At 41.8% G+C, this 27,794-nt stretch overlaps 1 protein-coding gene across 3 annotated transcripts; it reads right to left on the bottom strand.

Annotated features, from left to right (window-relative positions):
- Positions 1-868: 868 nt before the first annotated feature.
- Positions 869-27,137, bottom strand: ROPN1 (rhophilin associated tail protein 1). Of its 3 annotated transcripts, XM_007175644.2 has the most exons (6): positions 26,936-27,137; positions 11,091-11,218; positions 7,552-7,669; positions 6,116-6,277; positions 1,562-1,737; positions 869-1,032 (listed from the first exon to the last, which is right to left on the bottom strand). In XM_007175644.2, the coding sequence occupies exons 2-6, from the start codon at positions 11,204-11,206 to the stop codon at positions 966-968; spliced, it is 639 nt and encodes a 212-aa protein (XP_007175706.2). In that variant the 5' UTR covers positions 11,207-11,218; positions 26,936-27,137; the 3' UTR covers positions 869-965. The 3 variants fall into 3 exon arrangements, with proteins under 3 accessions (XP_007175706.2, XP_057401833.1, XP_057401834.1); XM_057545850.1 differs by lacking the exon at positions 7,552-7,669; XM_057545851.1 differs by lacking the exons at positions 7,552-7,669; positions 26,936-27,137 and adding an exon at positions 19,349-19,452.
- Between the last annotated feature and the right edge of the window lie 657 nt (positions 27,138-27,794).

Genomic DNA, 27,794 nt, shown 5'->3' with positions numbered 1-27,794 from the left:
TGAAGAGGGGATAGTACTACAGATAGGAGGGACTGGGCAGCCTGGGAACACCTGGCCTTAAGAACAATAACCACACAGACTGTGGTTCTCATTGCTTCCTGGGAGAAAGAAAAATCTTCTGGTGACCTTGTCAGCAGGTCTTAAGCTCATGCAGGGGATTTTCCTGAGAGGGTCTCATTACATCTGGATATGGTGTCAGACACCTTAATATGGACACTTCAATAATCATCTCTGAAATGCTTTTTTAGTATCTCTCAGGGCCACTTACGTTAAAGTGATTTAAGTTTGTGTCTTATCTTCACGTTAGACTGTGAGCTCCTAGAAGGCAGAATTCACATATGATTTATTTGTATAGGCCCAGAAGCCAGCATAGTTCCTGGCTAGGGTTGCTAGGTGTAGCAAAAGAATAAAACAGAAATTCCTAAAAAATTATTGTTTATCCAAAATTCAAATTTAACTGGGTGTTCTGTATTTTATCTGGCAATCCTATCCCTGGCATATAGCTAACCTCAATAAATATTGGTGAGTGAATGAATGAATGAATGACCATCAAAGCAACAAATGAAGAAATAAACAGGTAAAAACATGGATTGACCATGTAAAAGCTACTCATGTAAATCATGCCTAACAATTATAAAACATCAAAACTGTGTCTGGATAACATTCTACCTTTGAAAATCTGACAGCCTGGCTTTCACTTGCGATGCATTTCCTATCAGTGCTTCATCAGCCACTTTACTCAGTGTCCCTGTGGGAAGAATACTAATCTTCTGTTAATGGATGTGTTTTGTTCCAACAGTTTTACATCATAATGCCACACATTTCTGATTTCATATGTTTGCTTAATTGTTTATTAGTGTGTACCAGTTTCACAGGAAAATTGACATTGGATGGCGTATGGGGTTCAGTCATTCTGAAGCACAGTCATCTCTGTATCTTCCTTTAAAATTGCCAAAACTGTGCTTTTACTCCAGCCGAACCCTGGGGTTTTGGGTAAAGTCACTCACCTTGATTAAACCATCAGGACCAATACTGTTTGGGAAAAAATATATATTTGGGGGTTAGCTCATTTAACAATTAATCTTAAGAAAGACAATATATAAACAACTCTCTCCCTCCAAATTAATTCTGCTGTGGCCCCTGCCCTCATCACCCGCTTTTTCTCCGACCTCTTGACTGCCTGTTCCTCCTCCTCCCCTCCTACCCCACTGGTCAAACCTGAAAGGGAGCCAGAGTCACCTACTGTGCTTGCTGAGACACAGCCACTGGGCCCCGCCCCCAGAGTTTCCGATTTGATGGACTCAGGGCGCAGCCTGAGAAATCCCATTTCTAACACGTTCCCAGGTACTGCTGCTGCTGGTCTGGGTAGCACTCTAAGAATCACTGTTCTCTACCATTCCTTCTCTTCTGTTTCTCCTTCTCTTTCTGATCCCTATTTATCGTTCTTCACAATATTCCTCTGTTCCCAGAGCAGTATAATACAGTAACCTCACTATATCTTGGCCAGCTAGATTTGTTTCCCGCATACTCTTTCCCCTCCAATTGGTAAATGTTTACTTACACTTCCTGTTCAATGTAGTTGAGCATTCGACTGACGTGTGATGCAGAGATCTCCCCATCCACTTCAGCGATATACGTGTAGAGAAACTGGAAGGTGCTGAAAGGGATCCGGGGAGGGCCACCATCGTGGTCGGATGATAGCACTTCACACACTATCTTGAGAGTTCTGGCAATGGTCTGTAAAGCCATAAGGTTAAATGAGGAGAAGGTCACTATTCCAAACTAAATTCCTAAGATCAGTTTAGATAACGACAAAGAAAACAAAAACCTTGCTCTCATAAAATAAAGTGGGGATGATGTAATATTCTGGAAAGTTTGAATTTTTTACACCCAAATGTCATTTAACTCAATCCCAAAATATTGAGTATCTACCGGGTGCCTTTCTTTTTCCTTTCCTTTCTTGGTTGGAGGGATACTTTCAAGGAATTAAGTTTATAAGCGGTTGAATGCTTTAAGACATTTATTACTTTAATTAGAATAATCTCACTAAAGGAGGGGAATTTGCTTTTGTAATCTACAAAATTAGAATGATTTCTTCTTACTGCCCTGCAGTCTTCTCTCTAAAGGGCTGAAGTGATTAGTCTAGCTTGTGTACTCCAGTGAGACACTTGGAGCAATGCCACAGGAGGGGAGCAGACCACTTTCATTTCCTCTCTCCTGCCCTTGGGAGTTCTCTCCTGGAGGCCATCGTGAAGCACTGTGTGAGGCAGTGTGCCAGGCACTTCCACAAAGGAGGGTGGGAGGGTGGGCACACAGGAGGCTGGTAAGAGGTTGTCAGAGAGGATGGGAGGCCATGTGCATGACTTGCGGTCAGCGTGACAGTGATTTTGGGTAGATTTGTGAGCATGTGTGCACTGAACTTCCCAATTTCCATCTATAGCTCATCCTCTCTGCTTCTAAAAAAAACCCTACTGCCCTATTGACTTTGTTCTGTAGTCCTCTTCCTACAGCCTCATCCAAATTGGGGTGCTGTTATGGGCTGAGTTATGTCCACGCAAAATTCATATGTTGAAGCCCTAACCCCTAGAATCTCAGAATGTGACTGTATTTGGAGATAGGGCCCTTAAAGAGCTAATTAAGTTAAAATGAAGTCATCAGAGTGGGTTCTAATCCAATAGGTCTGGTGTCCTTATAAGAAGAGATTAGGATGCAGAGAGAGAGAATGGGGAGGAGAGAGAGAGACGACCAGACACATGCATGCAGAGAGGGACAACCACGTGAAGAAAGAGGGAGACGATAGCCATTTACAAGCCAATGAGACATCTTGATCTCAGACTTCCAGCCTCCAAAACAGTGAGAAAACAAATTGCTGTTGTTTAAGCCACCCAGTCTGTGGTACTTTGTTACGGCAGCCTTAGCACACTAATAAAGGTGCTTTCTACCCTGAACATCTTTTATTGATTATTCAGATAACTCAAATTCTATTGCCCTTATACGATTTTCAAATATTTTCAAATATTTAATAAACAGAGGAATGGATGAGAACTCTCTAGACTGGAGCTTTTTGGTAAACTTAAATAAATCGAAAGTAAACAGAGATCTGCATTCTGTTGCACAAGAATTTTTGGTCAGATGGGGATCCACTCCATAGAGATAGCCTGTAAGCATCTTACAAGCCTCATTTTCAAACTCAGAGGTGAAAGGCTCAGAAAGTGAATTTGCTAACAAAACATGCCCTTCCTTCCAGTGAACACAATTACACGATCTCTTCTTGTATATGATTGGTAGGTATTCTAGAGGAAGGAGTGGTGAAGGGGAAGAGGAACACAGGTCTGCATACTGTAACATTTTGAATCACATGCAGATTCGGGAAGTAAATGCACCTGCTTCCTAAAATTCCTGCCATTAGATTCTTCTATAAGGAGGGGACTGGATTTTCTACATGGCCCAGAGATCATGGCTGGCTGGTGAGCTGGCAAAGCAAGGAGAGAATTTCTGGGCTTGCCTCCAAGAATGTAGGGATTAGCAAGAGTGCCACCCTCCTCCAGATGGTGACACCCTGACCACCCTTACATTTAAGTTCCCAGCAATAGTCCAACATGAACCAAGTGGGCAAAATGGGATGGGCCCTGGATCCATAGGGCACCCCTTATTTACAGACTAGACTTTCATGCTGACTTCACCTCTAGGTGTTCTTTGACATAGGGAGGATGGGGAGCAAAGTCAGACACCTGAGTGCCTCTCAGAATTGGCGGGGTCCACTGTTATCCAGAGCCAGGCCTGATGGCGTCTCAGTGGAAGCAGAGAAGGTGGAATTGAACCACAAGATGTTAGAGATCAAAGGACTTCACGGAACATCTAGGCCAACCTCCCCGTTTTAGCAGGGAGGTAGAAAGAATTCACCTCATGGTTTCCTCTGCCCAGTTTGGGTGACAGCCATATCAAAGTAAACCTTACAGCTGCAGAGGGAGGGTTGGAATCTGATTTTCCGAAGTCACTCTTGGTTACTGTGAGGTTATGTGGACAAGGAGAGGATTCAGACACCTCCAAGGTGGTGAGGGGCTGTGACATAGAGCACCAAAGGCAGGGAGCAGTTGAGGGCACCCCAGAAGAGACTTAAAGAGGCCCTGAGCACCAGGGAGAACGGAGGTGAGCTGGCTGGGGGACCGTCGTGCTGTGAGAGAGACCAAAGACTTCAGCTGCACAGCTAGTGACCACACAGACGAGTATTTCCATGGAGACAAGAGATGCCAGAGAGGACCAAGGGACGTGGGAACCCTCCTCTTGGCTGCTCTGTGATCCCAGCATCACCACTTGCCTTGAACAACTGCCACCTTGAAGAGAGGAGCAGTGGGGAAAAATCTGAGAGACTGAGCAATTTACCTTAAAGCTGTTTTCAGTTATTGCAGCAGATGAAAATTCCTGGGTTGGGTTGCATCTACTTATTTTCTACCTCCACCCTTCACGGGTAGGGTAGATGGGGAAGAGCAGGATTAACGACAGAGAAAGTATTGGTACATTTCCCCCCTCCTTGGACATCTCTGAATATGGTGTGAGTAAACTTGTGACCCCGTGAGAATTTCATAAAATGTGCCCATTTTTTATTTCTCCTCGGTGATTTTCCCCAATCCTTGGGGCTATTTCCACAGAAGTGTGATAGTGCTGACTGGCAACTTATCTGCCTCTGCTGCTGCGAGTAGTTTATTCGTTGCATAAGGGTGCTAGAAAGTGCAGCGAAGAAGGAAAAAAAACCCCACGAATGGCCTCTCCTCTCTAAAGAAATAATTATGCTGAAAGTTCAGCAGCATCCACAGGAAAAGTTGGACTACAGTATTTCTAGTAACTTTTCTCACAAACAAAAGTGTCTAATGTGCATACCCAGGATATTCGAGAAGAAAGAACAAGATTGTATTTAAATATACTGAATGATTCAAACTACCTTTTTCATACCATTTAGTTTGGGCAGAGGCAATAATTTTCTCATTAAGTTTTAAACTTGTATGTATTTCAGGGATTTTAAAAAATCATTTTTGGGGCTTCCCTGGTGGCACAGTGGTTAAGAATCTGCCTGCCAATGCAGGGGACACGGGTTCGAGCCCTGGTCTGGGACGATCCCACATGCCGCAGAGCAGCTGGGCCCGTGAGCCACAATTACTGAGCCTGCGCATCTGGAGCCTGTGCTCCTCAACAAGAGAGGCCGCGATAGTGAGAGGCCCGCGCACCGCGATGAAGAGTGGCCCCCACTTGCCGCAACTAGAGAAAGCCCTCGCACAGAAGCGAAGACCCAACACAGCCATAAATAAATAAATAAATAAAATTTAAAAAAAAAAATCTTCTTGCTTTGCTAAAAAAAAAAAAAAATCATTTTTCTGACTCATTTTCATTTAAGTTATTATAATAGTGTTTAACAAGAGTGAGTCCACATATAAGATGATACCTAAAGCTTTTCAGTATGTATATGAACTGGTTTCTTTAAAACAGGAAAACGGCTTTTACCGTTGTAAATCAAGTCAAATTTGGAAAAGGCATGAATTTGTATGAGCATTCTGCATCCATGGAGATGTCAGGACTATGAGTCTGGAAATAGCCTCATCTCTCCTTTCCTGCTCTCTTCTCTCTGATTTTTCTATCCAATTATGCTTATCAAATAGTAGTTTTCGATAAGGCTGCACCTCTTTTTAAAAGTCTCTATTGGTATATCCTCTAGGTGTCTGAAACCCAAGTATAAGCCAATCTTCTACAGCTGGCTCTTGGTTATCTTTAGGAATACGAATGGAGGGAGTGGAGTGGTAATGGAAATAAACCTAAGTGCAATGACTGAAATTCATAAATAATCCAAAACCTGCATGTTAGTCAACCTCTCCCCAGAGCCTGATGACAGCTTTCCCCTCTCTCCTCCTAATCCCTGCTTCTGGCTGATGAGCAGAGAAATGACCTTAATTCAGAGAGGAGAAGGAGTAGACAAGAAGGGGTACACTCTCATGAACCCTGGAGAGTTCACTGTGTGTACTTACCAACCCTCCCCCAGCCAGGTCCTGAGAGATTTTCCCTTAAGGAACAAAAACCATTAAAGCTAACTTACAGTGTGAAAAAAAAAAAAAAAAAGCTAACTTACAACTCCAAGAGAGCTGCAAGAAAGGGCTAGAAACTTCAGCCACTCAATCTCCTCCGTGAAGCGGCCCACATTCATCACACTATTAAACAGGTTGGGTGGGAGATTCAGCACCTTCCACATCTGGGCCAGCTCATCTGCATGGACGATCAGTCTGCCAGCAACCTGTGGGGCCGGGGACAGGCACAAGACAGGGAATGAGGGACAAGACAAGAGAAGGCCCTGAGAAACCTACTCGGGGCAAGGCCCCGGTTCTCCTAGCACACAGTAAGGGGCGGGGAAAGGTGTCGGGGGTCAACAGAGACTCTGTTTGGCAGTTCTTTTTGTAAGGGTAGAGAAATATTCAGCCTAGTGAAGAATGTTCTGAGATATAATCATTCAAACTTCAGGTATCAGAGTTATGGGGAAAACATACATGTATATTACACTTTTATTTTTTTCTAGTGCTTTTATTATCTGCTGTTTCATCCCTAGGTTGTCCCTGTAAGGCTGATAAAGCAGCCTGAAAATGAAACCAAGGGGCAGAGAACTTGTCTGAGACCACTAATTAGTGGTGAAACTAGAACTAGATGTTAAATCTCTTGCTTCTAGACTGCGCTGAGTTCTTTGCACTAGACCCTGAATGCATTGCTCACGCTTTCCTGGGAATAACATGGGGTCTGTGGTCTGGATGCCTAATGTTGCTTGGTCCCAGGTACCTCGGATCTCTGCCATGTTTACTGCACAAGGTGCTTGGTGGTCAAGAGGGAAGGGCACAAATGGCCAGTTGTTGGCCAACAATGCAATAATGGTGCAGATGCCCCAGTGAAGTGCTACTACACCTTCCCTGGTCCTCTGATTCCAGTGAAATGCTAAGCCTCTGGGACCAAGGCAGTTGGCTAAGTCAGTCCTGAATCACCCCAAACCTCTTGGTCCTGTATCCTAAAGTGAGGTATGGTAGTGCTAAGCCATTTTTCTTGGGAGTTGGCCAAACTGCAAGCTTTCTCAAGACAGACCCTCCTCATCCATTCACAGCCCAGCTCCCAGGACGATATGGCTGTGGAGAGAGCCTAAAAGCTAGGCTATGTCTGCACCTGGGGTAACTGGGGAACTATAATATGCCCCTCCCCAACTGTGATTGACATCGTATCTGGGCTTGATCAGTAAGGGAGACACTGGCAAGGCACGTGGACCTGCACTTTCTGGAGAGAAGGAATTCACATTGCATTGAGCCCCTGGACATTCTGCCAGCTTCAGGACGACGTGGGATGACCCAACTGACAACTCAGCTTACAGCCTATTTCACCATGATTCCTATTTCCCCACAGGAAGATTTACTCTCAGTGCATGGTTTAGTGAATTTTAAGACAATACTGAGTGGCCAGGTGACTTTTGTCTGTACGCACCCAACCTCGACATCGTCCCTACATTCCCCCTCCGTGCTGCCGTTTGGCCCTTACCCTAGAATGCAGGATCTTTAACAGGTCCGGTGTAAGCTCAGCCCAGTTAGACAAAGTCACTCGCTCAGACCGCTTTCTCACTGGAGGAATCTCTCCACGGGACATAGCCCCAAAATAACTACAAGAAAAAGAAGTTGGGGGGCTAGGGGGACCAGCCTCTACCTCAGTGGCCTCTGGATGCTTTGGGAATCCCCTCTCCCTTTTCTTTGAGGGAAGGGATGGAGGAAAGAACATTTATTAAGTGGCTTCTAAATGCCAGACACTGTTTTTAGTTCATTTATGTACAGGAAAAGCCTGAATGTGTTACTTTACACTTAAGGTATAGAGATGCCTTAGGGAATAAAAAGATTTGTTCTTCTCTAAGGATGAGGAGTACCAAAAGTTTGGTATGGAATTCCCTGAAGCACATTAGGTGTGGGTATTTTTTTCAGTCATTCCCTCCTAAGTGTTTCATATACATGTGTGCACGTGCACACACAGAGACACACACATACATACACACATATAGGCATATATATTGTGATAGATAATATATTGATATATGTATTGTATATGTACATATGCATGTCTGTTTTATGTGTATATATATTAAAGGAGAGAGAAAATTGTTATTTTAAATCCCCCACTCTTTTTTATGAAGGAAGAATCCTAGTACCTGGAGGATCTTTTTCTTTCAAATATAAAAGTCTTTATGCTCCGTACGATGGCTATCTACATACTTAAAGTTGGTATTAGGTAGTAGTAGGGGTGTGTAATCTTGGAAAGAGAAGTTGGAAGAAAATTAAAATGACTTGCATAAGAAAGGGGAGGAGATGGGGTGCTCTGGAGGGTGAGCCTGGAAGGGTTTCCAGCTGGAGGAAGTGAGGCTTGGGGCTCCATCGGGGAGGGGAGAGAAGTTTGGCAGGGCACTAATGGAGGCTCAGGTGAGAAGACAAGCGAAAAAAGGGTTTGAGATGAACTCACATGGGGTGTGTGCTGTAAAATCCTCCTCTATCTTCCTTCAGAAATTTCAGTAACATCTGCCTGCCCATCAGTGCTTTGTGGAATGGACTTTGATTTGGTGCAGTGTGGAAAAACACTGAGCCCTGTTTTGGGATTGATCTATGATGGGAAGAGGCTGCCTGCAGCAGAGAATGGACATGAGCAGTTGATACTTGGGGCACCAATGCCATATGGGAGGGCCTGTCTTCATCAGAAGCCTTGTTATTGACTACCCCTGCATCACAGCCTCTGCCCCCTCTCTTATTAATTTTATTTTATTAATTTCTCCAGATGCAGGTAGTATAAAAAGAATACAGAGGGAATTTTATAAAAGCCATACAATGATAGGCCAAACCACTCTCTGTCTCTAAGCCACCGCACAATGCAGAGCAACGGCTTCCAGTACCAAAACACCTTCCAGGAACCCCTTGGAGGTCACCAGCAGGGAGAGCAGAAAGAAACACTTTCAGGCGACCTCTACCAATGTGCATGAGCAGTCTCCACAGACAGGTCAGTGGTCGGGTGGGTGTGGCTCAGCAGCAATGTCTTTGGACCTTGTAGCAGAGTTGGTTAGAGAATGTGGAAATGAGGCTGCAGTCATGGATTTCATCCTCTATGGGTTATTTAGCTTCGTCTGCAGTGAGCAGTTCCGTGGTTCTTCAAATTTGTGTGGTCACACTTACCCACCACAAGACAAATTAGTTTATGTCCTGCTGATGTCTGGTAGATGGTTTCTTCACGGACAACACATATGCAGGGAAACTTCTGCTTGTGGTGAATTAAGTAGACATTTCATCTTGGAAATACTTTGTGGAGTTTTACCTCTAAAATGCTGCAGGTTTGTAAGTTACATAAAACCGTCTGACAAGTGCTTTCCGTGTCTGAATACATGGAGAGTGTTCTTAGATCATGTTCTCCTTTTTCATTGTAGTTAAACTACAAACTGATTCTTCACAGATATCTAAGACATTTATAGCACATGATACAATATGGGAGCAAGCAGGCTACAACAGTGGAATGTTTTCTCCCATAAATGTCAGGGACAATACCAAGAAATGCCATTTTTCTTGCTATAAAAGCAGTGCAAGAACAATAAAATGGGGTTTTAAACTATTGTATAGTATAAAACAAAGTCTGTCTGAGTGTGCCAAAAGAAATTAGTCTTCTGACGCTCAAGTTCAATCTTAGAGGTAATATATAAAATTTAGAATAGAAAACTAAACAGAGTCCATTACTAGGCAAAGCAACCCCATTTGTGTCTGTTTTTATGAGCACCACGGGCTTATTTTCCTTCCATTTGTAAAAGCCTCATCCTAGCCCAGCCCAGGAGCAGGAGCGCACTGGCGGAGGCTCTGTGAGGCTCCTCTTAGCTTACATCGTGAGCCTTCTCAAAGGCGTCCGCACCTTCTTCTCACCACCTGCCCACTGCAACTCCTCAACCTCATGCTGCGGACCTTCTCCCCTCCCCCACCCCACCAGCTCTGCTCTGCAGCCTCTTACTCCTCACCCCCCTCTCCCACTGAAGCCCTGCTAAGGAGGTCATCACCAAGCAGTAAAAATCGCCTGAAAATGGTCCCCGGGAGGTCTGGTCAGCTCCTAACTCCTGCCCCAAGCCTCAGTCCCCCAGGTTCAAGCAGGCACTTTTGTCTGAGAAGCAATTTCGTAGCTGGGAGGCTTTGTGTGTGAAGCTGTTTCAGCCTCAGCCAGCAGTTATCATGTAAGCTCCTTCCATTGAACAGCCTCTGGAGGTGTCTCCTGAAGGAGGACACCTGTGGTTGAGGCACACTGTTTGCAGCCAAGCCGCTGCTCCGCCTGCCCCCATCACTCTTGCCTCGCTTCTCCAGAATGCGACGTGTACTGTGTGGACATCCTTATGCTGAAGGAACATGTTAGTTCAAAGACAGTCAAGAAAATAACAATTTCCCCAAAGACAAGATACAAAGTGTCTGGCTGGGGCGCAAGAATGAGTTTTAACAGCAGTAGAGGAAGGTGTCTCATTCAAGGAGTAAACTCAGGAGGGAAGCCACTTGGACTGATCCCACACAATCCTCCACCTGGGCTCATCACATCGCTCCCCCACAGGTGCACTGCTGCCATCTAGTGGTTTAACCTGAGGATGAGGCCCCTGGTTTACACCAGGGAAAGGCAGGCTAAGCTCCGCGGGATTCTGAACCCTTCTTTCCACTGGGACGGGGGTGGGGGAGGGGTGGAGGTGGAGGGCAGACACAGGGTGGAGTGTGCGTGTGTGATGTGATGTGGTAATCTGACTCTTGCTGATTGCCCTAGGACACTTTGCCTATAGCCCTGGCGTCCTATTGCTCAGTCTCGTTCCCTTGGGGGAGGGCCTCCATCCTCGCCCGGTTTGCTGTGTTTACGTGTGGATTTTAAAGCACCAAAGCAATGCAAGAACTGAACATCCCAAAGATTATGCCGATCAGTCCCGACTCCCAGGCTGCAGCCATGACAACCTCCTCAGTTTTCCAAGACCTTCCCTCCTCCACCCCCTACCTCCACCTCCAATGGGAACCAGGGGCTGGAGGTGAGAAAGGAGTACGTACTCGGCGGCCCACTGGATGAGATCTTGCGGCTGTGTCCGAATGGCGGCTTTGGTAAATTGCTTCAGCAATTCCGGCAGCTCCGGGGGGATGCATATTTGCTTATGTGTCTGAGGCATTGATTGGTTGACCTATTGTCGGGGTTGGGGGTGGGGGGAGGAATAAACAAAATGAGAATCTTTGAATCATAAAATGACAGGAATCTTGGACAGGAGGTCATCCAGCCTCTGTTAGACACTCTCAGTATTGGGGAGTTCACTACCCCACAAGACAGATCTCCAAGGTTAGAAAGTGTTTCACTAATCCCTGCTTTTTGTTGTTGTAATTCCTTCATTTACATCAAAAACACAGAATACCATTTGTTCATTAAAAAGTAGAGATTAACAAGAGGTAAGCAAAAGTATCCCTGATGATATCCCAAAATACTGGCTGTCTCCTTCTAGAATTTTTTCAATGTAAATGTATATTTGTATATATAAAAATGGGGACATCCAAAACAGCTTATTTACTCAACATCTTATCATGACCATCTTCCATATCATACAACTCTTATTGGCCCAATAAGCATCGTAGCAAAATTTACTCTGTGAATCCTCTATTACTTGACATTGGGTTACGTATTTCCAAATAAAAATAATCATTAAACAGCCATTTGATGAACATCTCTCTGCACATTTGCAGGTACTTATGCACTTTAATTGTAAAAGAGAAACTTGTATATTTCACTCAAAAAGTTCCAGGACAAATTGAAACAAAACATGAAAATCCATAGATGGTATGCAACACTATACACAAATAAACGGCAGATGAAAAGTCTTTGCTTTTAGTAGAGAAAGAGAGACTAGATGTTCTGAAAAGCTCTGTCTCTTCAAAACACCTGGATACGAGACAAATCCGAGCAAACATACCTTTCAAATTGCCTTGCTGAGCTTGCAAGAAAGTGAGGGAAATCCTCATGTGCCAAATAAGTGAGTAAAGCAGAAACCAGAGTGGAAAGCAAATGAAGAAATTAGGGCTGACTTGGGGGCAAATGTAGACACGAGGAACTTGAAGCTTTGAGATAAATGGCCAGGCAAGGACTGAAGAAGTAAATAGCTGAACGGAAGACTCTCTTACCCCCCCAAATCTGAAACCCTCCAAGGCTCACACACTCTCAGCGTGAAAGGGTGGGACTGAAAATATCTGCCTAATGGCAGGGGGGAAGAGGCACAGAAATCTTTCTCTCTTGCTGCTACTTTTTGGGGGAGAAATAATCTTCCACGAATTTGTAGCCACAATCTAGGTCTAAGTTTTAAATTTATACCACCAGCCTGGTTGGGAAATCCTAAGACAAGAAACCAAAGTGGCCTCAGGTTGGTGGTACTCCATTATCTTTTACTTTATGTTCTTTTATTTAGAGGAAGAAAAGTATAAAGATATTAATTTTAAACTTTGTAAAAAGTCAAGTGTGCATGGCAAAATTTCAAGGGTAATTACTATAAAAGTAATATAACCACCAAATCAGTAGAAAGGAGAAGAGGAATTAAAAGCACTAACAACACAAAACAAATTGACTGATCCAAAAGAAGGCAAGAAAGAAGGGGCTGGGGGAAGCATAGGAAAGGTGGATAAACAACATGATAGAGGAGAACCCATATATGTCAGTAATCACAATAAAAAGGAAAGGTCTTAAATGTGCCAGTTAAAATATAGAAATTATCAGACTGGATTTTTAAAATATCCAGCTGTAGGCACATCTGAAAAGACACAAGGACCAGAAAGACTGAAGGTAAAAGGATATATGGATAAATAGGCAAATAATAACCAAAAGAAAGTTGATGTAGATGTGTTAATACCAGGCAAAAGAGATTTTGAGGCAAAATGCATTGTTAGGAATAAAGAGGGTCACTACATAATATAAAAGCTTCAATTCATTGGGAGGATAGCACAGTTCTCAACGAGTGTGCTACAGACATCACCATGGGTGACTCTCACGATGCTGGGTGGAAAAAGCCGTATATTGTTTAGGGTCACAAATATAATAAGAATAGTATTACAAGAAATTTAATTATAAAGAAATATAAGAAAGAGCAAGGGATGATAAACACAAATTCAGAATGGCATTATCCTCGGTAGGGGAGGGAGAGGGGTATCATCAGGGAGACACAACAGGAGTTCCAACACTATTAGTAATGTTCTGTTTCAAGCTGGATGGTAGCTTCCTACATGTTTGTTTCATTATTATTCTGCCTAAATTTACGTTATGCATTTTATTCTTATGTATGAAATATTTCATAATTTAAAGAGTTACTGCTACAAGTTGATTGTTTCTGATAACTTTTCATTTTATCTAACAAAGGACAGTGACTTATTTTGCTCATATTGTCCAATATATATATGTGGTAAAATATACATACATAAAATTGACCACTTTAACCATTTCTAAGTGTACAGTTCAGTGGCATTAGATACATTCGTTGTTGTGCACCCGTCACCACCACCCATCTTCACAACTTTTTCATCTTCCCAAACTGAAACTGTACCCATTAAACAATAACTCCCATTCCCCTCCCCGCAGCCTGGCAACCACCATTCTACCTCCTGTCTCTATGAATCTGACTCCTCTAGGGACCTCATATAAGTGGAATCAGACAATATTTATCCTTTTGTGTCTGGCTTATTTCACTTAGTATAATGTCTTTAAGGTTCATCCATGTTGTAGCATGTGTCAGAATTTCTTTCCTTTTTAAGGCTGAATAATATTCTATTGTTTGTATAGACCACATTTTGTTTATACATTCATCTTTTGATGAATTGTTGATGAGTTGTTTCCACCTTTTGGCTATTGTGAATAATGCTGCCATGAACAGTACCTGCTCCAGTCCCTGCTTTCAGTTCTTTTGAGTTTATACTCAGAAGTGGGATTGCTGGATCAGATAGTAATTCTAATTTAAATTTTTTGAGGAACCACCATACTGTCTTCCACAGTGCCTGCATCATTTTACTGTCTGCATATATTTTGACAGGACCTTTTAAGTTGTTGTGCAATTGTTTGATTTCTATTCTGAAGGCTCAGTGGCCTCATGTCAATAGAAAGATGGTCCAACTCTAATTAAATAGGCCTTCATGACAACAATAGTAATGATAACCCTTTGTTGGTATAGAGCAAATATAAGAAAGCCTTTACTTTACCTTACTACCTCTTCTAACAACTGTTCTGTGATCTCTCTTCATTTTGGGGCAAAGACTGTCTAGTAAGTTTTTCATACCTAGTCTTTTTTCTCAATGCTCAATCCTTGTTTAACCTCTTGCAACTTTTTCTGCTCTCACCATTCCATTGGTCCCTTAAAGTCATCAATTACATCTATTAACTTCTTATCTGTGCCAGATGAGATAATTCTGTGCTAAGTATTCCGTATACATTTTTTCCACTTAATCCACAGCATATCCATATGAGGTAGGTGTATTATCACCATTTTACAGATGACGATGAAACTAAGAAAGACGATAAAACCGTTGAAATGACATGTAACTAATAAGTAACAGGCAGGATTTGAACATACACAGTCTGAGGCTGGAGATGGCCAGTTAAACATGACTGTCATTCCTTTCTTGAGGCTTTCTCTGTTTTTGATGGCATACACTATTCTTGTTTTTATATTTTCCTCAGCACCTCTCCTCTGTCTCCATAGCTCTTCTTCCCCCTTCCCCCTGCTAAGCAAGACTTAGTAATCTTCCCAAAGCTCAGTCTCTAGCATTCTGTCATTCTTGGAGAGCTCACATCTACTACGAAACGGTATTGATGACACTTGTTGGTCCATCCCGGACCCCTGACCTGTGCTACATTTCACACTCCTTACTGCTTCCAGGACATCTCCACTAAAACTCATTCTCCATCTCCCAACTAAGTCCTCTCTCCAGATTTGTTTCAGAACACGTTACCACCATTTCCTCAGTCATTTGGCCTCTATTCTCTTTAATCTGTTGACTCTGTCACTGAATCCCATTGATGTTTCCTTGGAAATGTGTCTCCAAACTCATCCCTTCCTCTTTTTTTCTACTTCTTTTAGTCTGGTTCGGCCCCTTGCCTCCTTACGGGCAACCCTGTCTCGGGTCATTCTCTGGTCTATTCTGGCCGGTGTGTCCAGATCTATCTTCTACTGTTGTTAATAGGTGAGAGAGCCCGGCTCACAAAACGATAATCATATCCTGACTTTCAAGGTTCTCCATGATTTATACATGTAATTTTATACTATAATTTTTTACTAGTATTTACGAACACAAATTTCTAACACATAGTCTACTCTGGCCACTTTCCAAGAAATTATATATTCAAAGCTTAACACTTTCTCATCCATTGTTAGCAGTACCCTATCCTCAGTATGTTGCTAATTCTGGCTGGCTTACTTGAGGTGCCCTCCCTCTTCCTTTCCACCTGTTAAAAACCTGCACACCCTGGCCAAGGTTCATCTTGAGTCCATACTATGCCATAAGCCTTCCTACAAAGCTTGAGTATCATCAAATATTATTTGTAGTACACACTTTTACCATTTCATCCTGTTCTGCCTTTATAGATCTCTAAAGCTGAGCTTCCCACAAGTGGTCATGGCAGAATGGGTTACAGGTGTGCCACGAGAGGCTCATGGCTGTAAACTTCTCATAGTGACAAAATTTACAACCATTTTATAACCATTCACAAATTTATAACAGTTGAAATTATATTTGGATACATATTTTGCTCAGTCAGTAAACTTCCAGACTTCAGTAATCATTGTTTTTGCCCTTAAGGTTTTATGCAGAGCACCTGCCAGCAGAGATGCTTATATAGAATTTCCCCCTTTAACCACCATGTTAAAACCATCTCTGTAAGTCTGATTATTGTTTTAATTGCAGTGTATTTATTGTCAGTGAAATCTTTTGTGCAGAAGTGTTTCAAATACTTAGTTCTTCCTTTGATTTAATTTGCTCTTATTTTTAAAATTATTTTCTCCCCAAAAAGAAGGCATGTTTTCATCATCATCATCATTTGTCTCTGATAAAACATAATTGATTTTGTTTATTTTTTTTAATTGTGGCTTTGATTTATAGGTTTATTTATCCTTGGCTTTTGATGTAAAATATCCAAAACCTGATTCTGAATGGAATTTTATAATGACATTATTTGTTTATAGAAATAAAAAAAAGTTTGCTTCTAAAAGCAAATAATAGTGGAAAATAATTTAATTGGTTCAGTAAAGGGACTGTAGGCCTTTAATATTCTTATAAAAATATTTTTCAAAATATTTTAACTATACTTGAGTATAAGTAATATTTATATTTTGTGGAAAATTTAGCATTTTAATTAGTAAATTAAATGGTAATATTTCTAAAAATTCCCCTTATCAAATGCTTAATTTTTCAAAAGTTTTGTGATTTATTTAAAAATATTCGTAAGAAAATGGACAATCTTATTTGTTGTAGTAAAAAGTTCTGTAGTCTCCTTAAGTATTTTAAATATACGATTTACTTTCCCACTATAAAGGATAATTTTAAATGAAATATTAAAGTCTAATTATAGTTTCATACTTTTTAGAGTTTCACAGACATATACATGTAGTCCAAAATATAAATTTAAATCACTTATTAAACAAAATAGTGAGGATTATTTCAAATTTGGATTTGTTTGCTCTGATAATTTTTTTCTTTACCCAAATATCTGCCTAAATATATCATTTTCATGGAAAAGTTATCAAATGAAAAAAATGGTGCCGGGTAAATTATGCCAGAGCCTTAATAGAAAATATCTATATTATACAGATAGTCTTTTGAGAGATTAATTCTTAAAATTTTTGATCTCAGCACCCCTTACATTCCTAAAAGTTATTGCGGACCCTAAAGATCTTTTGTTAATGTGGGTTATATCTTGCAATATTTATCATTTTAGAAATTCAAAAATATTTATTTTAAAATAAAAATAACTCCTTTACATGTTAACATAAGTAACATTGTTATGAAAAATAACTAGTTTCCAGAAACAAACAAACAAAAATCCTTAATGAGAAGCATGGCATTGTTTTACATTTTCTGAAAATCTTTTAATGTCTGGCTTAATAGAAGACACTTAGATTCTCATATCTGCTTTGCATTCAATCCGTTTGATTGAATTCAATCACACATCATATAGCTTCTAGAAAACTCCACTGTACACTCTTAAGAAGGAGAGTGAGGAGGACATACAATGTCTTAGTATTATTACAAAAATAGTTTTACCTTCATGGATTCCTACCCCCTAAAGTGTCAAGGATCCTCAGAAGTCCCTGAAACCACACTTTGAAAACCACTGTTCAGTGGGGCTGTTTACAACTACAACAGTAGTTTACATCAGATTGGGTTCAGGAAGAACTAAAGCCAAAATGTCTCCCACAATTACAGAATCACTCATTTTAACAGCCTGCCTAAGAAATGACCATGTTTGGAACCAAATGAAGCAAAGGAAATATAAAAATGGAATATTACTATTAGAAGATGCATTGATGACAGTCTCTACAAGACCAAATCAAAGTGTTTCCCTGAAGGGTGATGAATCTACAGATGTTAGTAACAATGTTCAGTTAATAGCACTAGTTAGAATCCCTGGAGAGGAAGGCTTGGAAGAATATTGATTTGCCAGGAAGTACCAAAACAAACTACTCAGGTATTTGGAGTAGGAGCTAAACACTTTAAAACAAATAAGATTTTCTGGATTATGCAAGCAAAACGGTTTCTGTACTGGTGGGAAAGCTGTGATGGCAGGGAGGTGGGAAGGCTTTATGTCATATCTGTTCATGTTCTGAACACCTGAGATGCAAGACATTGTTTTGTTCACATTGAGCTCTTGTCTGTACATTTGCCTATAGATGTGGATTCCATATTAAAGGATATTGCTAATAAAATCCAGGCTGCTACGGTTTTGTCTGTTTTTAGCTTTATGTGAAGAAACAGTCTGCTGTCTCCTACTAAGTCACCTATCAAAGGAAAAGCTTTCCCTCCCCCACCCTGGAGGTTAGGAGCTAAAAGAGGAATTGAAAAATGTCAATGATCCTTATTGCAGAATTGTTGAGGAGAGTTTCTTGTCTTCAGAAAATTGGCTTACTTGACATTTTCGAACACCAGAATGAATTTAATCAAAATCACAATGAATGTGTGAAAATATAATAAAATGTACCAACAATGCTCATAGATTCAAAGGAAACATGAGGTTAGAAGTAGTTCGGGGGGAGTTTAATATTTCTAATTTCAACTCTAAAGAAGACTGGTAGCAAAACATCTGTTAGGTGTCACGTTACTTGGAAATACGTGATATAAAAAATTTAAGTGCATTAGAAATCCATTCACATTAACCTAAGAATTTCAAAGACAGAAGAAATCAAATTATTCAGATTCTGGTTAATAGTGAGAAAGGAGTTCCTGTTAATTGGAGAAAAACCAATAAATACCATTTTAACATTTGCTAAGCCCCATCTGTGAGGCAAGCTTTCTCACTGATGGTGACTATCAGAATTTGAAGAAAACATCATTAAAAATTTTTGGTCAGGAACTGCATGTAGTTATTTCAACACAAAACTTGATATAAAGCAAAATCATGATGTGAGCTTTATTTCTCTCTAAAAGGTTAAAAATTTTTTTATTTGGAAGTTTTATTCAAAGTAAACATTTAGTATCTTCACTCTCACTCTAACTTTTTATCGCCATTATATTCAAACTACATTGAATTTTTCATAAGCTCCATATAGACCTCCCAAAACCCTACAGTGTACCCCAGTGTGCTTTATAAAGATTTCTGTGTGCCTTGACGTTGAAAAAGGTTAGGAAGCTCTGGTGTAAAGTCCAGTTTCAAGCGCTCCAGTTGAAAAACTTTTAAGTTTTGTTGTTTCAATGTTTTAAGATTATGTGTTATAGAAGAGATTCTGTTGATTATTGAAATCAAGTTCCGGTAAAAGCTGAGATTTATATAATTTATATATATCTAACTTATAAATCTAATTTATATAATTTTAAAACAATGTAATTAGAAAGTAAACTGTAAAACCACTGGTTGTTAAGGGAGCAATTAGCTTCTAAGTTAAATTACTCAACTGAAGTATTGATTAGAAGCCAGCAAGAAAGTTTGAGACAAATTAGCAAAGTGGACAAACTTCTTTCAATTGCAGAGAAATAGAGTTCCCAGAATGTCACAAAGGCCGAAGACATCTGGTACTTTCTAAAGAAAGTAGGAGCCAAGGGGAAGAAAGAGCAACATCTAACACAGGCAGCAATTCCCTTACCGAGGCAGCAGGATAAGGCAGTGTAACTTTGCATTAGTTTATGAATAGGAGCTGGGATTCCCTCAGGAGAATTGAAGTTGCTTTCTGAGGCTGGTAGAGGGAGGGGGTCTTTAAGATTTCTGACACCTATAAAACACCAAATCATGAACAAATTTTAAGATGGTCATGTGATTCTAAGATTGAAATAAGCTGAGTGAGTTTGAAAGAACCAGAAAAGTAATAAAGAAGATGTGGCACATATACACAATGGAATATTACGCAGCCATAAAAAGGAACAAAATTGAGTTATTTGTAATGAGGTGGAAGGACCTAGAGTCTGTCATACAGAGTGAAGTAAGTCAGAAAGAGAAAAACAAATACCGTATGCTAACGCACATACATGGAATCTAAAAAATCGGTACTGATGACCTTAGTGGCAGGGCAGGAATAAAGATGCAGACGTAGAGAACAGACTTGAGGGGGGAGGGATAGCTGGGGGAAGAGAACACAGAGCGGGAAGGGGGAGCTGGGACAAAGTGAGAGAGTAGCACTGACATATATACACTACCAAATGTAAAATGGATGGCTAGTGGGAAGCTGCTGCATAGCACAGGGAGATCAGCTCGGTGCTTTGTGACCACCTAGAGGGGTGATATAGGGAGGGTGGGAGGGAGACACAAGAGGGAGGGGATATGGGGATATATGTACACATATAGCTGATTCACTTTGTTGTACAGCAGAAACTAACACAACATTGTAAAACAATTATACTCCAATAAAGATATATATATATATATATATATTTTTAAAAACCAGAAAAGCAGGCTTATATCAAGTCAGGCTTAATCTAATTGGCAATCCCATTTGCACCCAGGTGGTTCTTTAGGCCTCACTCTATTTTTATTTTGTAAAACGATAACATCACAAAAGTCATCTTTGCGATATCACTCAGCGCAGCACACTCCAGCCTTGCTTCAACTCTACTCTCTAGCTCTTTCACGCCTGCTTCGGCATTGATCTTTGCCATCCCCCCAAAACACATTTCTACTTCTTATTTAATCTCCGGGGAATGACTTTCCCCTCAAGCCCTACCTGAGTGAGATTAAGGATGTCAGAATGAAGTCACACTGCCATCCTCTGCCACCAGTCCATCTCTTTGACCTCACAGTCTTTCCTCTGCTGCTTGAGCTCTTAGTTCTTGCCTTGTCCAAGACCTCAGGAACCAGCATTTGACCCTCTACGTTCTCCTCCGGGCACTGTCTGGCCTTCTCTTTAAAAACATTTTTTTTTTTTTTTTTACTTTACTATCTGTCCCAATGGTCTAATCCTCTTTTTCACTGTCAGAATTCCCAAGTGCACTAAGGATTGATTCTCTTTCCTCTCCACATGATCCCCCCTCCTTTAACCTCCTATAAAGCTTCCATCTTGATTATTATTCTGAAACTGCTTTCATAAATGTAAATATCACCAGTCTCCCTGACTGCTAAATCTAGTGAGTTTCCCTGCATCACTTCTTCTTGTCTTCTGTATTGCATCTGAGAAATCGATCCCTCTCTGATGAAACACCTTGCTCCATTGGATGATCGTTGTACAGAGTCTTGTTTGCCCCAACTCTCTGCTGTTTCTTGTTCATTTCTGTTGCTCACCTTTGTCTCCACCACTACTTTTTAGAAGTATTGCCTAAGGCTCAGTCCCTGGATGTTTGTGTTTTCTAAGCTATACTTTTTTTTCCCTCAAATTGTTTGTTTTTAAGTATTTTGATAAATGCTCCATGTGTACCAGAAAAGAATGTTTACTCTGCAGTTGTTGGGTGTAATGTTCTATATATGTTAAGAGGTTTAATCATGTAGTTCAGATCTTCTATATCCTTATTTATTTTTTTTGTCTGCTTATTCTATCAGTAACTGAGAGAAGTGTTTTTAAAATCTCCATCTATAAGGTGGTTTTGTCTATTTCTTCTTTTAGCTCTGTCAATTTTTGCTTGATAAATTTTCAATCTCTGTTATTAGCTGCATAAATATTAAGGATTTAAAATTTTTTCCTCTTGAATTTAACCTTTATCATTATGAAATGCCTTACTTTATTTGTCATAAAGTCAACTTTGTCTGCCAGTTTTCTTTTAATTTTTGCAAGATTAAAATTTTTCCAAATTTTCCCTTCAATGTTTTGGTATCCTTTTGTTCAAAGTGTGTATTTTGTAAACAGCTAAAAAAAAAAACACTCTGAACATTTTGTCTATTAATTGCCTCCTTTCTTTTAAAGGGCATATTCACTGAGTATAGAATTTCTAGGTTAGCAACTTTTCCTTTCAGCACTTTATGTAATCCCATTGTCTTTTGGTCTCCATCGTTAAAAATAAGCCAGTTCACTTGGAAGGGCTCAGCACCCTCCTGGAATTTGAATTGATCCAGTACTCGTTGCTTCTAAAGCTCTCTGATGTATTTACGGTATTTAAAAAAATAATTTTTCTAGATTTTGAAATTTGTTGCAGTGCGTGGCTTGAGCTGCTGCAACCTACTATATTCTAACTGGAAGTAGAGGCCTTTTTTGTGCCTTTAACCAGAGCTCTATGCTGATGACTCCCAAATCTGCAGTTGTAAACTCTCAACCATGCTACAGTCATATCCACCATGTACCTACTGTAGAATTCCCCTTTTCCATAAAAGCATCCAGAACAAACTTCTTTTACTCTCTCAATTGCATTAGTCTGATATATCATGGCCATTTTCATTCATCCTTCTCTTTCATTCCCCACTTTAGTCCCAGTGGACTTAAAAAAAAAAATCTGTCTGGAAAATAAAAAGGAACATCTTTCCCAAAAAAGGAAGGGACTTAAGTTGACTTACAATATAGTTCAATATCTTCAATTTACAAGTGAGAGAATTGATGTACAAAGAGGTGAAGCGATTGGCACAAGCTAACAGTTTCTGTTGGAGCTGAATCAAGAACGTAGGTCTCCTTCATTGCTCTTCCCACACTATACCATACTGCTTCTCTCAGAATAAGGCAATTACACATCATGGATTTTCTCTAGGGCGATCCTACTTTCAAACATTATATTTGACTCTCTCCATAAATTACTGAAATATCCTGGATATTCCCATTTGCATCATGAAAAGTACATTTTTAGCACCCTGAAGTGGAACAAAAATTATTTGTCAGAGTATGTTGTAGTTTTTTGTCCCGAAAATATGATTATTGTCTCGTTAGCCATATTCCATACTGTTCCAAAGAATGGAAGGGTGCCCAACATTAAGAGAGGCTTGAAAGTCAATGCACATTCCTTATCTCATTTAATCCTATATATATTATAGGTAGGTTCTAATATTATAATCATTTTCCAATGCCAGGAAGTAGAGGTTTAGTTTTCCCAGATAAAATGTCTTAACCACTCATGTTATCACATCACTTTCTAAAACCTTTAGTGGATCTTCATTTCTTTTCTCATCAAACTGATGCCCTGTCTGACTTTCAAGCTCTCCATGATTTGTCTTATTCATATTAGCTTGCCTCTCCAACTTTATTTCACAGAAGTCTGGATCTTTTTCTACCCTGGGCCAACCCCTGGATCAAGCCAATCCAGCATTTGGATGCCAACAGCAATATTGCTAAGAGCAGTCCTACCTGACCTTGTCCTTTTTTTTTTTTTTTTGAGTAGTGGTTTTTGGCTCTGTTATTAGCAAATTTCTCCAAATTGCTTATATACCATGCTAGTACCACCTCTTGAAAGTTATGAGTTCCACATGTTTATTATTTAACAAGTGAACAGTTACCCCTTTCGAAGTGTCTTAACTTAGGCACGTTCATATTTCAGAGATTTCCCCCATGTTCATATCATGGTCCACAAGCCCAGAGATACCGTTTACAGACTGCTACGTTAACTGTGCTCCCTAATTACAGTCATGGAGCATATGGAACCCACAAGAGAAGCCCCTTCTTCCTCCGGGAACACACCCCCTGACTTTGGGACCTGGCATACAAACCTGGAGCCACCTTAACCTTGTCTTTCATGTAAATCAAAGTCTCCATTTCTTCAGAGTGAAGAGTCAGAATATTCCCCTACATCATTTCATCCATTTACTTGTTTTCCCCATTTCTGATTTCATCATAGCATTCCTATGATACGGGACTCAAAGTACATAAGGGCTATGAGGGGTGAATGCACCATAGTTTTCAACAAAAGATCAGGGCTATGTTTCTCTCCATTCTTTTTTTTTTTCTGGCTGTGTTGGGTCTTTGTTGCTGCGCACGGGCTTTCTCTAGTTGCGGCGAGCAGGGGCTACTCTTCGTTGCAGTGCGCAGGCTTCTCTTTGCGGTGGCTTCTCTTGTTGCGGAGCACGGGCTCTAGGCATGCAGGCTTCAGTAGTTGTGGCACACGGGCTCAGTAGTTGTGGCGCACGGGCTTAGTTGCTCCGCGGCATGTGGGATCTTCCCAGACCAGGGATTGAACCCATGTCACCTGCATTGGCAGGCAGATTCTTAACCACTGCGCCACCAAGGAAGTCCCTCCACTACCATTCTTGATGATGTTTAACATTGCACTTGGCTTGTCTGACGCAAAACACAGATTCCATAGGGCGGATCAAACTCTAGTGAAGAAGCACTCTTGACCATGAAACAGGAGACCAGGACTCTGGTCCTGGGTCTATCTTTGACTTAATTATGTGATCCTGGGCAAACAATCCAATGAAACCTTATGTGTCAGCAATAGCACTGAATAAATACTGGGATACAGAAATAAATTAGTCACACACCCTGACCTCAGAGAGCCCATAGGCCAGTGGAAGAGACTAACAGGAAAATCAGTGATTACAATAGGGTATGGTAAGTACTAGATATAGGAGAACAGAAACTCCTGGATGAGGCATCTAACTCATCTGAAGACTGGAGAAGGTGGTCAGAAAATACTTCCAAAATAGTGATGATATTTGAACAGAGACTTGGGGAAGCCTGGTTTGTTCATTGCTGTTATTCCCAGCCCCAGAACAGTGCCAGGTACAGAGTAGGTATCTGATCAGAGCAAGGAGGGAATTCTTTCTGGCTAGGACTACTTAGACAAAGGGGTGGAAGTGTCAGAGAACATGGAGAATTCAGGGACTTGTGAGTAATTATGGAGGGCTAGAGTGGATAAAGGGAGAGTGGCTGTGCCTAAGGCTGGAAATATAGCCCAACACCAGAATATAAAAGGCCTGGTTTGCCATGGTAAAGCTTTTGAATTTATCTTAAAGGCAATAGGGAGCCACTAGAGGATTTAAGCACTTAAGAGTCACTCGATCAGATTTTGGTGTTCACTTGATGCTCCAGTTATCAATTGATTTCCTCTCTGCTCCACATTCACCCTGCATTGCCTCCTCAGCAAAAACAGAACTAGGTCTTTTAGTTTTCCTTTGCCAGCTGGCATAATGTTAAGCTTTGTCAGTAGAGGGCGCTGGAGGGATACTGGAGGAGGAAGGGACTTCTCTTGTGGGTTCCACATGCTCTTCCTGTTAGGCTCCAGGACGGTGCAGTTTCCCCAGCGCTGGGATCCTGCAGTGCACAGCTTCTGGAGCATCTGCAGTATGTAATCTCTTAAGTGCCCGATAGCTGCAGTGCACAGCAGTCAGCAGTGCCCAGTGGCTAGCTGCTTCCCCTGACACCTCTCTTGGGAAGCCTTGCAGCAGAGTACAGCCAGTGTACTTTCACCTTTTCATGAATGGCTTCTTTGGCATCCCAGACAGTGGATTTCTGGCTGCCTGGCACCTCAGCAACTTCTCTGCCATCTAATGAGTTGTGGTTACACCCTCTGTGACACACTCTTGGGAGGTCATCTCTTTCTTGGATATCTATCTCATGGGTAGTGATTGCTTCATACATCTGTGATTCCTGTATACTTTGGATCTTTATGTCTTGCTAACCAATCTTCCATTACTCCAATCGATTATAGTTAAAAATTAGTTATATTGAACTGTCTTTGTTAAATTGTTGTATGAGTTCTTTCTCTTTGCTGGACTCGGAAACACACATTGACTGAAAGCTGTGGAGATGCGCTGAAGAGAGTGGAGTGAAGCTTTACGCAGGGAGCCTGGTTAGGAGAATATGGCAGCACTTTTGGTGACAACTCTGGAGAGCATCATTGCCTTGAAAAGCAATTGCAATGGCGAGGGATAGGACAGACAGGGGCTACAGGACTTGGTAACCACTGGGGGAGATGGATGAGAAGAGAGAAGAGCTTAGGGTGACTCCCTACTTTTCAAGCTTTGATGACTGGGTAGATGGTGGCACCACAGTAGAAATGGAAAACACAGGTCGAATTCCCCTCCCGTGTCCCCATGGATCTCTCAGGACTTCCATGCACTTCTGAGCCACAGAGACTTAGGATCATGGACTCCTTAGGTTAGGAAAGGCAATGAATCCCAACGTTTTCTTTTTGGCAATATGGACCATTTGTTCAAATCTGATTAAAGAAGTGGGGAAAGGTCCATTCTATCTTAACAGTCCATGATTCCAATGCTTTGTGAAGTTCTTTTCTGTTCTTAAAGCTCTCGTTATGGTAAGTCTTCCTCAATTGTCCATCCATTCTAGCCCTGCCCCCCCAAATCTTAAAATTCAACAGATTTCCTCTTATGCCTCCCGATGCGGAAAGGCAGGCCAACACGTACGTGCTGAGTGCTGAAGAATATAGGTCTTATCCAATATGAAATATAGATTTGTTTCTGCAATTTCTTATTTGGTTTTATTGGTGTGGGCTAAACAGGCCCTCAACTATATAAACGAAAGCCCGCAGTTACCTGAATGAAAGGCTCCAGACACCAGAATCTCGGAGGGAGTTTCTACGAATGGCTCTTAGAACCAAGGACCAGGCAACTGTATGTACTTGCTTGGGTTTGGAATAGATGATGTGTTTTGGACACATGGTTACCCTTGCCTGGATGCACTCCTCACCTTTCCATAGGTTCTCCGGGTCTCAGATCAGCTTTCCCTGACCTCTCTGACTGTCAATTCCCTTATACCCTCTCAGAGCATCACTTAGTCACCTCTCCTTGGCAGCACTTAGCTCAGCTCTAATTTTACATTATTTGTGTGATTTTTTGATGAACACCTGCCTCTCCCAATAGACTGTAAACTTGAGGGCAGGGACGGTCACTTTCTGCTCACAATAGAATCCCCAGTGCCTAGCCTGGTGCCTAGAATACAGTCAGTACTCAATATATATGACGGAAATGAATGAATGACAGCGGTTTAGAAAGTACTAGTCATGTCCTTTGGCCTTCATGGCAATCCCGCCGTAGGTATTCTTATATCCATGTTAGAGATGAAAAAGCAGAGGTTTGTCTAGTCGATGGGAGGATCTGATCCCAGATTCTGTTGTGTTTCCAAATCACTGCCCCCCGTGTAAGATATCCTAAAATGGTAGCTCTGGGTATAAAATATACATGTACTTTGGGTAGAGAGCAGTAATCATCCATGGTTAGGTTCTCTTAAAGATCACATTCCCCTCCTCTTGCTTTGTGAACAAGAGGGGTTCACAATCCAGGTGGGCCCATCGGGCAGGACTCTTCCCTCCGACCCGGGCGGACGTCGGGGCGCTCAGGGTGCTCCCCTCCCTCCACTTCCCCTCGGGGTGGTTACCTGAGGCTCGCTCCCAAACTGGCTATCCGGCACCGGGCGACACCTCGCGCCCGGCCTTAGGCGGGAGGTGTGGGGAGAGATCCAGCGCCTCGCACCTTCGTCGGGCGCAAAGCAGCAGAATCTGGGCGGGGAAGGGCGGCACCGACCTCAGCCTCAAGGCGCAGGAGAGGTGGGGCAGGACCCGGCTTTGTTAGCTCTTCGCCTTCGCCTGGCAACGCGGAAGCCGGCTGCGCTGCCTGGCAACCGCTGCCGCGGGGGCGCGGGCGCGACCTCATCGAGCCGCCCCCGCTCCCCGCCCCGCGGCTCCGCCCCTCCCGTCTCGCTCAGCCCCCTCTGCCACAGCCTCCCGCTGAGTCTGGGTTCCCGAAGTTCCGCCCGGGGCGGGGCTGGGAAACAGAACTACTTCGGGTTTTTTTTGTGGCAGAAGGACCAGGCGGCCTAGCGGTTTAGGGATGAGACTGGGGGCGTTGAGAAACCTGGGGGAATGTGTAGCAATTTACAGTGAGCTTTTGTACATTAGAGAGCGGAAGTGGAGGAGTTTTCATTGATCTTTTGGCTTGCGGAAAGTGAGCACGTGAGGGGAAGCCCTGGGGAACAAATGTCACAAGCGCTTCTTGCAGTGCCCCCCCCTTTTTTTTTTAACATACTAACTCGCTCAGTCCTTACAATCACCCCACGAAGCAAGTACCCTTATTATCTTCATTTTTACAGGTGAGAAAACAGCACAGAGCACTAAGTAACTTGCCCAAGATCACAGCAAGTGATAGGGTTAGGATTTGAACCCACATTTCGTGGTTCCAGACTTCTCACTTTTAACATCTATAATGCTAAGAAAGGGGAATGGAGCTAGTGTGGATAG

Source organism: Balaenoptera acutorostrata, chromosome 4 (assembly GCF_949987535.1).
Source record: "Balaenoptera acutorostrata chromosome 4, mBalAcu1.1, whole genome shotgun sequence".
Classification (NCBI taxonomy): Eukaryota; Metazoa; Chordata; class Mammalia; order Artiodactyla; family Balaenopteridae; genus Balaenoptera; species Balaenoptera acutorostrata.
This window is presented reverse-complemented; position numbering and strand designations above follow the sequence as displayed.

Bases quoted from the DNA above. Each gene is read 5' to 3' on its own strand.
- ROPN1 (XM_007175644.2), bottom strand. From the start codon at position 11,206: ATGCCTCAGACACATAAGCAAATATGCATCCCCCCGGAGCTGCCGGAA. The intron at 7,670-11,090 runs GTACGTACTCCT...TTTTTCTTGTAG, and splicing joins CTCATCCAGTGGGCCGCCGA to TTATTTTGGGGCTATGTCCC. The intron at 6,278-7,551 runs GTAAGGGCCAAA...CCGGCCCCACAG, and splicing joins TAAAGATCCTGCATTCTAGG to GTTGCTGGCAGACTGATCGT.